General features: G+C 50.2%; 1 protein-coding gene across 3 annotated transcripts in view; it reads left to right on the top strand.

Annotated features, from left to right (window-relative positions):
• Nucleotides 1–350: 350 nt before the first annotated feature.
• The window catches only part of aarsd1 (alanyl-tRNA synthetase domain containing 1), a 37,123-nt gene continuing 24,693 nt past the window's right edge, over nucleotides 351–12,780 (top strand). Inside the window, exons 1-3 of one of the 3 annotated variants that reach the window (XM_038778923.1) lie at nucleotides 374–490; nucleotides 3,860–3,951; nucleotides 9,008–9,136. Coding sequence is in view for 1 of the 3 variants with exons in the window: in XM_038778921.1 (XP_038634849.1) it covers nucleotides 452–490; nucleotides 9,008–9,136 (168 nt within the window). In the remaining 2 variants the exon portion in view is untranslated. Of the gene's footprint in view, nucleotides 491–3,859; nucleotides 3,952–9,007; nucleotides 9,137–12,780 lie in introns of all 3 variants that reach the window. The other 2 variants (XM_038778922.1, XM_038778921.1) reach the window with 2 other exon arrangements.

Genomic DNA, 12,780 nt, shown 5'->3' with positions numbered 1-12,780 from the left:
CAGATTAAGGCGAGAAGTTTGATTTGAAGCCTTGCCCCCATCTCTCATAACTCCCTCAGTCTCAAATATCCTTTTGCAAATTATGGTCTTCAGATATTTTGGTTACCCTCTTCACATCTCCTTTTACTGTGAAATTAGAGATGAAAAACACTGCACCGAGGAAGAACAGATAGCCAAACCCGTTCCTGGCTACCATGTTGCAGGAATAAAGAATTTCTAGCAGGACATTTGTGGAGACAACGTTATATTTAGGAAATAGGCTTTTAAAATAAAACACCTTTCAGTTTAGCACAGCAATGATTACAGAATGATGTTGCGACCAGCAACTAAAACGCGCTTCAGCTTTTGTCCCAGTGGCCGCTCCGTACTCACCAGAGCGCATGCTCCGGGAGCTGCTGCAGGGCCAAAGAGAAGATTATATTTATTTTCTGTGTAATTAGAAGCTGACGCCATGGCTTTCCAGTGTCAGAAACACAGCTACATGAAGGAGGTAGGAACAGCACAAAGCGGGCCGCGGAGGGGAGATAAATACCACAGACACCCCCCAACTTTCACGTCCCCACCCCCACTCCCCCCCCCCACTTCCATCCCCCCCCACTTCCATCCCCCCCCACTTCCATCCCCCCCCACTTCCATCCCCCCCCCACTTCCATCCCCCCCCCACTTCCATCCCCCCCCCACTTCCATCCCCCCCCCACTTCCATCCCCCCCCCCCACTTCCATCCCCCCCCACTTCCATCCCCCCCCCATCCCCCCCCCACTTCCATCCCCCCCCCACTTCCATCCCCCCCCCCCACTTCCATCCCCCCCCCCCCCAATCACTTCCATCCCCCCCCCCCCACTTCCATCCCCCCCCCCCCCTTCCATCCCCCCCCCACTTCCATCCCCCCCCCCCTTCCATCCCCCCCCCCCACTTCCATCCCCCCCCCCACTTCCATCCCCCCCCCCACTTCCATCCCCCCCCCACTTCCATCCCCCCCCCCTTCCATCCCCCCCCACTTCCATCCCCCCCCCCCACTTCCTCCCCCCCCCCCCCCCCACTTCCATCCCCCCCCCCCACTTCCATCCCCCCCCCCCACTTCCATCCCCCCCCCCCCCTTCCTCCCCCCCCCCACTTCCATCCCCCCCCCCACTTCCATCCCCCCCCCCACTTCCATCCCCCCCCACTTCCATCCCCCCCCCACTTCCATCCCCCCCCCACTTCCATCCCCCCCCACTTCCATCCCCCCCCCACTTCCATCCCCCCCCCTTCCATCCCCCCCCCACTTCCATCCCCCCCCCACTTCCCCCCCCCCCACTTCCATCCCCCCCCCCCACTTCCATCCCCCCCCCCACTTCCCATCCCCCCCCCACTTCCATCCCCCCCCCCCACTTCCATCCCCCCCCCCCCCCCACTTCCCCCCCCCCCCTTCCATCCCCCCCCCACTTCCATCCCCCCCCACTTCCATCCCCCCCCCCCACTTCCATCCCCCCCCACTTCCATCCCCCCCCCCTTCCATCCCCCCCCCACTTCCATCCCCCCCCCACTTCCATCCCCCCCCCCACTTCCATCCCCCCCCCCACTTCCATCCCCCCCCCACTTCCATCCCCCCCCCCCTTCCATCCCCCCCCCCCCACTTCCCCCCCCCCCCCCCCCCCCCACTTCCACCCCCCCCCCCACTTCCATCCCCCCCCCACTTCCATCCCCCCCCCCACTTCCATCCCCCCCCCCCACTTCCATCCCCCCCCCCCACTTCCTCCCCCCCACTTCCATCCCCCCCCCACTTCCATCCCCCCCCCCTTCCATCCCCCCCCCCCCACTTCCATCCCCCCCCCCACTTCCATCCCCCCCCCACTTCCATCCCCCCCCCCACTTCCATCCCCCCCCCACTTCCATCCCCCCCCCACTTCCATCCCCCCCCCACTTCCATCCCCCCCCCACTTCCATCCCCCCCCACTTCCATCCCCCCCCCTTCCATCCCCCCCCCCACTTCCATCCCCCCCCCCCTTCCATCCCCCCCCCCACTTCCATCCCCCCCCCCACTTCCATCCCCCCCCCCCACTTCCATCCCCCCCCCACTTCCATCCCCCCCCCACTTCCATCCCCCCCCCACTTCCATCCCCCCCCCCACTTCCATCCCCCCCCCCCCCCCCCCCCCCCACTTCCATTCCCCCCCCCACTTCCATCCCCCCCCCCACTTCCATCCCCCCCCCCCACTTCCATCCCCCCCCCACTTCCATCCCCCCCCCCCACTTCCATCCCCCCCCCTTCCATCCCCCCCCCCACTTCCATCCCCCCCCCACTTCCTCCCCCCCCCCCACTTCCATCCCCCCCACTTCCATCCCCCCCCCCCACTTCCATCCCCCCCCCCACTTCCATCCCCCCCCCCACTTCCATCCCCCCCCCCCACTTCCATCCCCCCCCCACTTCCACCCCCCCCCCCTTCCATCCCCCCCCCCCTTCCATCCCCCCCCACTTCCATCCCCCCCCCCCCACTTCCATCCCCCCCCCCCACTTCCATCCCCCCCCCCACTTCCATCCCCCCCCCCCCACTTCCATCCCCCCCCCCCCACTTCCATTCCCCCCCCACTTCCATCCCCCCCCCCACTCTCCCCCCCCCACTTCCATCCCCCCCCCACTTCCATCCCCCCCCCACTTCCATCCCCCCCCCCCACTTCCATCCCCCCCCCCACTTCCATCCCCCCCCCCACTTCCATCCCCCCCCCCCACTTCCATCCCCCCCCACTTCCATCCCCCCCCCCCACTTCCATCCCTCCCCCCACTTCCATCCCCCCCCCCACTTCCATCCCCCCCACTTCCATCCCCCCCCCCCCACTTCCATCCCCCCCCCCCACTTCCATCCCCCCCCCCCACTTCCATCCCCCCCCCACTTCCATCCCCCCCCCCCCTTCCATCCCCCCCCCATTTCCATCCCCCCCCACTTCCATCCCCCCCCCACTTCCATCCCCCCCCCCCACTTCCATCCCCCCCCCCCCCAGTTCCACCACCCCCCCCGCTTCCATCCCCCCCCCCCGCTTCCATCCCCCCCCCCGCTTCCATCCCCCCCCCCGCTTCCATCCCCCCCCCCGCTTCCATCCCCCCCCCCCGCTTCCATCCCCCCCCCCACTTCCATCCCCCCCCCCACTTCCATCCCCCCCCCCACTTACTTCCACCCCCCCCCCCCCCCCCCCCCCCCCCCCCCCCACTTTCGCCATGGGGTTCTGAAATATGGCTTTCCCAGGAGGATTGTAGACTATGACATTTCTCCGTTCAGCCCTCTGAAAGCTGACCCAAGTTTTAGGCCGTCCCTTGGGGATTAATCCTGGACCTTGGAATGTGCCAGATTGCAGATCAGAGTAAAAATGTTTTCTGAGATGCCGTTTTCATTCCCCGGTCCAAGTGAAATATATAGCATGTATTTTTGCATTTTTACATGAACGCATTTTGTTTTGTTACTGTACAAAAACATCCCTTGCTGAGCACTGATTCCTGGGAGGAATGTTGCTCTTGAGCAGTTTCCAAGAAATACACAAAAATAGAGGGAGGAGAGAACAATACTTTGGTTTTTAAATGAGCAAAATTGCTGATCCTAGTGTTCTGAATAAATAAATGGCCTCCAAGCAGTGGACTAGGTCAGGATCCACAGTGGCTCATTTCATGTGCCAACCCACTTTTTAATATGTTTTAAAAATCAGAATGTGTACAAAATGGAGAATTACACTAGGAATTGAATATAAAGCCAAATGAAACTCAGAGAGGAATTATAGGTTAATGTTTCAGGCAAGGATCCTGCAAGTGTTGAAATGGCTGATACTGCAAGGCAATTCTCACAGCATATGGTTATTGAACTAATCACTGTACCTACATGCATTATTGCAGAAAAACATAAACATGATGTACCATTTGAACAGAATACAAGATCTGTGTGAGAACAAGGTGTGAAAGTAATTTTAGTTTGATCTCAGTAGCAGGTAAGTTATTTGGGTGAAGTATTTTTGCGGGCAAAAAGCTGAACGGGGTTTATTTAATGCCTTGGGGGCTGGTTGGGGGAAGAAGCCTTCCAGTCAATTGATTCCATTTAATTGCTTCTGAAAGAGAGAAATTACTTCCGTGCAGATGTCCAGTAGAGATCCTGGAAATACTGGTAACTAGGTTTCATCCACCAGATGGTGGGCTGATAGTTTAATGTGGGCATCAGAGTTTGGAACATCTGTGAAGCGCTGGGAGGCGTTCGAACAGATTGGGCTTAGTATTAGAAAAACAGAAAAATGCTGTAAGTACTGGGGTCTGGCAGCGTCTGTGGAGAGACAAACTGAGTAAATGGTTCAGACCAATGACACACTGATTCTGTTTCTGTCCACACAGATGCCAGCTGACTTGCTGAGTCTTTCCAGCAATTCCTGTATTTATGTTAGATTTCCACCATCTGCAGTATTTTCTTACCAGTATAATAATTCTGCACAAGCTTTTATTCGCTGACTTCTGTGCTTTGGTTTACTTGACCTTCGAAAATCTACATTTAAAATATAAACATGAAAAGGTGTAATTTTATAGTTAGGGCAGCACGGTAGCACAGTGGTTAGCATTGTTGCTTCACAGTGCCCGGGTCTCGTGTAATGGGCGAGGGCCAGTTACTCAACTATGATCTGTCAAAGGGGTTGACAGATCACAGAACATTGATAAGCCCAATACACTGGGGGACAGTGGACTTGGACCAGGTGGTAATTCACTTTCCTATTGCGGTTTTAATTAAGTTACTGTCGCATCAAACATTTCCTTCCCCTTTCTTTGTGTTTCTTTGCTTCTGCTTCACGTTAGCTGCTCATGTGGCTTTTTCACCCACTCACCCATTCATGCTCTTTGTAGTAAATGTTGGAAGTACTCCGCAGGGCAGGCTGCGTCTTCGGGAAGAGAAAACCAATGTTCCAGATCGAATGGCTTTTTGTCAGAACTCAACGCTTTTTGTTGCTTTTTTAAAAATAAATTTAGATTACCCAATTATTTTTTCCAATTAAGGGGCAATTTAGTGTGGCCAATCTACCTATCCTGCACATCTTTGGGTTGTGGGGGCGAAACCCACGCAGACACGGGGAGAATGTGCAAACTCCACACGGACAGTGACCCAGGGCCGGGATTCGAACCCAGATCCTCAGCGCCGTAGGCAGCAATGCTAACCACTGTGCCACCGTGCTGCCCCCGCTTTTTGTTGCTTTAACCTCATTTGCCTTTTCTTTTTAAAAAAAATGTATTTTATTACAAACATGGATCAAAACAGGGTACAGTGAACAAACACAGCAGGAAATATGCTTCCCACAATCAACTATATAGTCTGTACAGATTTTTCCTCTTTTTCACCCCCCGCCCTCTCCCGCGAAGAACAGCCTCTCAAACATGGTCACAAACATCCCCCACCTTTCCTCAAACCCTCCTGAAGAGCCCCTTAACTCATACTTTATCTTATCTAATCGCAGGATGTCGTGCAGGTCACCCAACCAAGTCGCTACCCCCGGTGGCCCTTTGCTTTTTCTATCTCATTGCTGATCTTACCGCATGTTATCAGGACATAAGAACTAGGATCAGGAATAGGCCATCTGGCCCCTCGCACCTGTTCTGCCATTCAATAAGATCATGGCTGATATTTTGTGGACTCAGCTCCACTTACCCACCTGCTCACCATAACCCTTAATTCCTTTACTGTTCAAAAATCCATCTGTCTTTGCTTAAAAACATTCAACGAGGCAGCCTCAACTGCTTTATTGGGCAGGGAATTCCACAGATTTACAACCCTTTGGGTGAAGAAGGTCCTCCTCAACTCAGTTCCAAATCTGCTACCCCTTATTTTGAGGCTAGTGGAAACAATTTTCACCTGCTAGTGGAAACAATCTCCCAGCTTCTATCCTATCTACTCCCTTCATAATTGTATATGTTTCTATAAGGTCCTCACCCCCCCCCCCCCCCCCCCCCCCCCCCCGGCACTAGGCCAAACAGCTGGCTTGTACGCAGAACAAGGCCAGCAGCGCGGGTTCAATTCCCGTACCGGCCTCCCTGAACAGGCACTGGAATGTGGCGGCTAGGGGCTTTTCACAGTAACTTCATTGAAGCCTACTTGTGACAATAAGCTATTATTATTATTATTATTATTGAATCTCCTCTGCACATCCTCCAGTGGCAGTACATCTTTTCTCAAGTAAGGAGACCAAAACTGTACACGGTATGTCTGGTGTGCCCTCACCAGCACCCTATACAGCAGCAACATAACCTCCCTGTTTTTAAACTCCTTTCCTCCAGCAATGAAGGACAGCATTCCATTTGTCTTTTAAATTACCTGCTGCACCTGCAAAGCAACATTTTGCAATTCATGCACAAGAACGCCTAGGTCCCTCTGCACCGCAGCATCCTGCAATTTTTTACCATTTAAGTAAGTCCCTTTTGCTGTTATTCCTATCAAAATGGATGATCTCACATTTACCGGCAGTGTTCTCCATTTGCCAGACCGTTGCCCACTCACTTAAACTATCTATAGCACACAGCTGACTTTGTGTCCTCTGTGCACTTTACTCTACCACTCGTCTTTGTGTCACCTGTGAACTTTGATACAACACTTTTAAAAAATAAATTTAGAGTACCCAATTAATTTTTTCCAATTAAGGGGCAACTTAGCGTGGCAAATCCACCTACCCTGCATATCTTTGGGTTGTGGGGACGAAAGCCACGCAAACATGGGGAGAATGTGCAAACTCCACACTGACAGTGACCCAGAACTGGGATCGAACCTGGGACCTTGGCGCTGTGAGGCTGCAGTGCTGCCCCTTGACACAATACACTTGGTCCCCAAATCCAAATTATCTATGTAAATTTTAAACAATTCCAGTCCCAAAACTGATCCCTGAGCCACATCCCTAGCCATTGATCACCAACCAGTAAAATACCCATTTATCCCCACTCTTTGCTTTCTGTCAGTTAACCAATCCTCTGTTGCTCGTTTTGCTAAGTGTGCTTTACACTTAATTTCTCTGTTTAATCACCTTGCTCTGGAGTTGCCAGGTATCTTTATGATACCACCACAAGGTTCAAGTTCAAGTGCTGATCAATAACTCAATACACCAGTTAGTAAGGTTCAAATCAAAACACATTTATTATATACACAGTCAATCGCTACTCATGCATAAAATACTGCAGAACTAGACTATTTCTACCACTAAAGGCCAATACTTAGCTTTGGAAAAGGAACCCACTGGGTCAGGGAACAATGGCCTCTCATTCGATCCTGAGACTGCAGGCTTCCAGCTGGTATGGACTAAGGGTTAGGAGCGCCTAACACGTAGCGTGCGTTGACTGGACACTTACTTGTTGGTGTAGCTGCTAGGCAAGTCTCTCCGAGTTGAGAGTCACGGTCGAGTTCTTTGAGAGCTGCTAAGAAGACTTGCCAAGAGGCCAAATTGAACTTGGGGACTCTACTTTATAGTCCCCGGGGGCTTTGTGCCCTTTTGGGCAGACCCCGTACCTGGTTCCAATTGATTGGACCATGTTCCAATCGATTGGTTTGATTTCCCCAATACTGGAGCTGTTCCCTGATCGCTGGGTGGTTCCTAAGTGTCCGTTGGCTTCTTTTGTTTTGGCTCCTGCTGGCACTGAGGATTTTGGCTTTGCCTTGATTATCTTAACTGTTGCTATTGTTCCCGGGGATCGCTCATCAATATGCAGATGGTCATCAGTTTCAGTGCTGTCTGCTTTCTGCGAGTCTTAATATACAGGAAGCTTTGCATTCTGCTTGCTTCCCTGTACCTGTCCATTTTTCCCTGCGTTCTTACCGAATCTCCATTTTAAGTCGGGAAGTGGCCAACCCAGGTGGCTACACCTTTATCCATGCTAATACATTACCCATAACGTCATGTACCTTTAGCTTATGCAACAGCCTTTTGTGAGGCACTTTGTCAAATGCCTTCTGGAAATCCAGATGAACCACATCCACCTGTATAACAGTCTTTTTTCCAAACTTACCAAAATGTCTTTTATTTCTTAACCAAAAGTCTGTTGTCCACCATGCTCGTAATGTTGTCAAAGAATTCCAATAAATTAGTTAAACATGACTAGCCTTTCATGAACCCATGCTGCGCCTACCCAATTGGACAATTTTTCCCACTACAGAAGTTAAGCTAACCAGCCTATAGTTACCTGCCTTTTGTCTATCTCCTTTTTTAAACAATGGCATCGCATTTTCTGTTTTCCAATCTGACGGAACTGCCCTGGAGTCCAGCGAATTTTGGTAAATTACCACAAAGTGCATTTGCTATTTCCCCCGCCATCTCTTTTAGTACTCTGGGATGCATTCCATCAGGGCCTGGAGACTTGTCTGCCTTTATCCCCATTGACTTGCCCAACACTACCTCCTTAGTGATAATCGTTTTTTAGATCCTCACCTGCCATAGCCTCCTCTCACAAAAGGTCTCTTGTATAGATTTACACATCAGTGACCACACTAAAATCCTCTCCATGATTGGAGCAATTGGTGGTTCCCTTTGGCCCCCTATCCCCGCCTCCTCCTTTGCTCTTTTCTTTTCAAATATATGCAAGGTGGTAAAGCACATTATGTAATTTGAACTGTTATGTAAAGTGCAATTTCAATATACATCTCGTCAAATATACGGGATAGAACCTACTGCTGTGCTATCAGGGGAAGGCCTCAGACTCTGGTCTTTTGAGTTTTTCTGACGGCTTGACGCCAGTTTAGTGTGTCCCTCAGTACCCAGTTCTGGTTCTCGGAATGTGCCAGTCTCCAACGCTCAGATGTTGACAGCTGTATGCACTGGAAAACCAGGCTTTGGGCAGAGTAAAGAGCATCTTTCACCAGCAACTGTTGTTCGTCTGAGCACGAATCCCTGGGAAGAACCTGTAGAACACAAAAGTCTTTCTTCCAGACTTGCCAAAATGCTTTTTATTTCTTCGCCGAAGGTCTGTTGAGAAAGACTCGAGCTGTTGCTCTGTTCCTGCTGCTTGTGTTTTAACTTCCCCTGCTTTTCATTTCAGTTTGAGACCTTGGTGGTGTCGTGCACTCCAGCAGAGTTGAAAATCGCTGTTAATGGGAAAAAGGAAACTTTGAAAGGCTTTAATGTGATCCTTGAGGACACTTTGCTGTTTCCAGAGGGAGGTGGACAGGTCAGAATGATTTATTTTCCTAAAGGATTGCGTTTGCTTGTGTCTGAGTACGGTTGGGGGCGCAGAGCACTTCCTGCACGTATGTAGATGCAATGTTGGTGTCGGAATGTTTAAAGTGAGCAATGTTTTTAAGTGCATCTTTGATCTCTGTCACTGGATGGGTGCATCCACCACCGTGCAGGCCGAGTGCACGTGTGCATTGGTTCCTCTCTCCTTACGACCAGCCGTTAGAATTGGAATGTTCTCAAAGAATTGCACGATTTTATGCAGTGGTTCTCAAACCATTTTGGTTGAAAGGCGCTTTTTCAAATGGATTGTTAATGACTCCATCTAAATTATAATACCCATAATATGAATATGCTACATGTAAAGAGTGTTTTAATGATGCATTTGAAAGAAAACAGCTATTTCCTTAGAGGTTGAAATGTGATGGGTGTGTCTGCTTCACACTGCGGAGTCTTCAACAGGGGCATAGAGAGGACAGGGAGTTCTGGGGAGGCACAGCCTAGAACCTAGAGAGAGTACTGGGAAGAAACATGCCAGTTTTCAGTCTGAACCTGACACTTTGCCATTTTTGGGGGGAAATTCCACCCACAGGCTTTAGACCAATGTCGCCTCCTCCAAAAGACAAAGTGATATGACGTCCTGGAACAGGCAAAAAATACCAGATCAAAACCCAGGCCATTTTGCAGAAAGCTATCTGCAACCCTTTTTGATAATTGAAACGGAATCAGGACATCACTCTGGCCCAAATAATATATCTTTTGTAGTGGCAGTTTAACTGCAGTCAGATCAGAGATTAAAAGCAGCAGAAGTGAACTTGTCTGCAGTTGCAGGTAGCTTTAAACTAATTTTGAAGTCTGTGATGCGGTCGTGTAACTATAATCTCATGATGTTTAGATGATAGCAGAATGTTGGATGATTTCCCAATGTTGTTGCTTAGCAGCAAGTTAGATTGAATACACTTTTTCTTTGTACTAATGACCCTGTTTTCTTTTTGTTGCAAAGTCCAGATTTTATTTTCACTTTTAGTCATTCATTGCCTTTTCAAAGATGCATGTATCATCACATTAATATCCACAGTGTGCACTGTTATAATCCTAGACCAAGACCCCCACCCCCCAGGCTTTGGTAAGATCTGGTTAAGGACCAATAACTTTTTCAAAGTGGATAAAGTTTGAGATTCAAGCTACTTTCTCAATAAATGAATAAAGCCACAAGATTCCATGGGTTTTGAACAAAACAAAAATAAACTTTACTATACAAGATCGGATTCAGGGTTACTATGTGGTACTTGTGAATTTACAGGCAAACTATGGTCGAATGAACCACACTGCACAATAATTGGCATGTGTAACCAAGATAAAGTCCGTAGATTCTCAACACCTACCCACACTTCGGTAACACTGAGTCAAGCAATCTCCCTGAATCTCTGTCACAGGGGATTCTAGTCTTCACCTTTGACGACCTAACCTAGGCATTCTCTCCACCTTGCAGGGTTTCAATCTCGGCTCTGAGATTCTGTTCTGTTTCCCTGGATTCCTGAATGTGCACTTGAGTGCCGCACACGAGCACCATCTTGTGTCTGAAGAGATAGGAGAGGCCTTGAACAAATCAGTATTTACAAACGAGAGGAGCCATATTGTTGGAGAGGACAGTGTGAAACAGACTGGTAACCTCGAGGAGATACTTGTTAGGAAGGAAGATGTGTTGGGCGTTTTGAAAAACTTGAGGATAGACAAGTCCCCCGGGCCTGACGGGATATATCCAAGGATTCTATGGGAAGCAAGAAATGAAATTGCAGAGCCGTTGGCAATGATCTTTTCGTCCTCGCTGTCAACAGGGGTGGTACCAGAGGATTGGAGAGTGGCGAATGTCGTGCCCCTGTTCGAAAAAGGGAATAGGGATAACCCTGGGAATTACAGGCCAGTTAGTCTTACTTCGGTGGTAGACAAAGTAATGGAAAGGGTACTGAGGGATAGGATTTCTGAGCATCTGGAAAGGAACTGCTTGATTAGGGATAGTCAACACGGATTTGTGAGGGGTAGGTCTTGCCTTACAAGTCTTATTGACTTCTTTGAGGAGGTGACCAAGCATGTGGATGAAGGTAAAGCAGTGGATGTAGTGTACATGGATTTTAGTAAGGCATTTGATAAGGTTCCCCATGGTAGGCTTATGCAGAAAGTAAGGAGGCATGGGATAGTGGGAAATTTGGCCAGTTGGATAACGAACTGGCTAACCGATAGAAGACAGAGAGTGGTGGTGGATGGCAAATATTCAGCCTGGAGCCCAGTTACCAGTGGTGTACCGCAGGGATCAGTTCTGGGTCCTCTGCTGTTTGTGATTTTCATTAACGACTTGGATGAGGGAGTTGAATGGTGGGTCAGTAAATTTGCAGATGATACGAAGATTGGTGGAGTTGTGGATAGTGAGGAGGGCTGTTGTCGGCTTCAAAGAGACATAGATAGGATGCAGAGCTGGGCTGAGAAGTGGCAGATGGAGTTTAACCCTGACAAGTGTGAGGTTGTCCATTTTGGAAGGACAAATATGAATGCGGAATACAGGGTTAACGGTAGGGTTCTTGGCAATGTAGAGGAGCAGAGAGATCTTGGAGTCTATGTTCATAGATCTTTGAAAGTTGCCACTCAAGTGGATAGAGCTGTGAAGAAGGCCTATGGTGTGCTAGTGTTCATTAGCAGAGGGATTGAATTTAAGAGCCGTGAGGTGATGATGCAGCTGTACAAAACCTTGGTCAGGCCACATTTGGAGTACTGTGTGCAGTTCTGGTCACCTCATTTTAGGAAGGATGTGGAAGCTTTGGAAAAGGTGCAAAGGAGATTTACCAGGATGTTGCCTGGAATGGAGAGTAGGTCTTACGAGGAAAGGTTGAAGGTGCTAGGCCTTTTCTCATTAGAGCGGAGAAGGATGAGGGGTGACTTGATAGAGGTTTATAAGATGATCAGGGGAATAGATAGAGTAGACAGTCGGAGACTTTTTCCCCGGGTGGAACAAACCATTACAAGGGGACATAAATTTAAGGTAAATGGTGGAAGATATAGGGGGGATGGCAGAGGTAGGTTCTTTACCCAGAGAGTAGTGGGGGCATGGAATGCACTGCCTGTGGAAGTAGTTGAGTCGGAAACGTTAGGGACCTTCAAGCAGCTATTGGATAGGTACATGGATTAGGGTAGAATAATGGAGTGTAGATTAATTTCTTCTTAAGGGCAGCACGGTAGCATTGTGGATAGCACAATTGCTTCACAGCTCCAGGGTCCCAAGTTCGATTTCGACTTGGGTCACTGTCTGTGTGAAGTCTGCACATCCTCCCCGTGTGTGCGTGGGTTTCCTCCGGGTACTCCGGTTTCCTCCCACAGTCCAAAGATGTGCAGGTTGGGTGGATTGGTCATGATAAATTGCCCTTAGTGTCCAAAATTCTATGATTAACCTAGGACAAAAGTTCGGCACAACATCGTGGGCCGAAGGGCCTGTTCTGTGCTGTATTTCTCTATCTATCTATCTTGGCCCCTTGGTCATACCGAGCAGAACATTAATGTCCCCTGTGCCTGCTGCAGCAGGGAATCATCAGCCTTCTTGGATCTTGAGGGTATATCTCCCAAGTCCTCTTCGAGTCTGCTGCCCACAGC

Source organism: Scyliorhinus canicula, chromosome 19 (genome assembly GCF_902713615.1).
Source record: "Scyliorhinus canicula chromosome 19, sScyCan1.1, whole genome shotgun sequence".
Taxonomy (NCBI): domain Eukaryota; kingdom Metazoa; phylum Chordata; class Chondrichthyes; order Carcharhiniformes; family Scyliorhinidae; genus Scyliorhinus; species Scyliorhinus canicula.
This window is presented reverse-complemented; position numbering and strand designations above follow the sequence as displayed.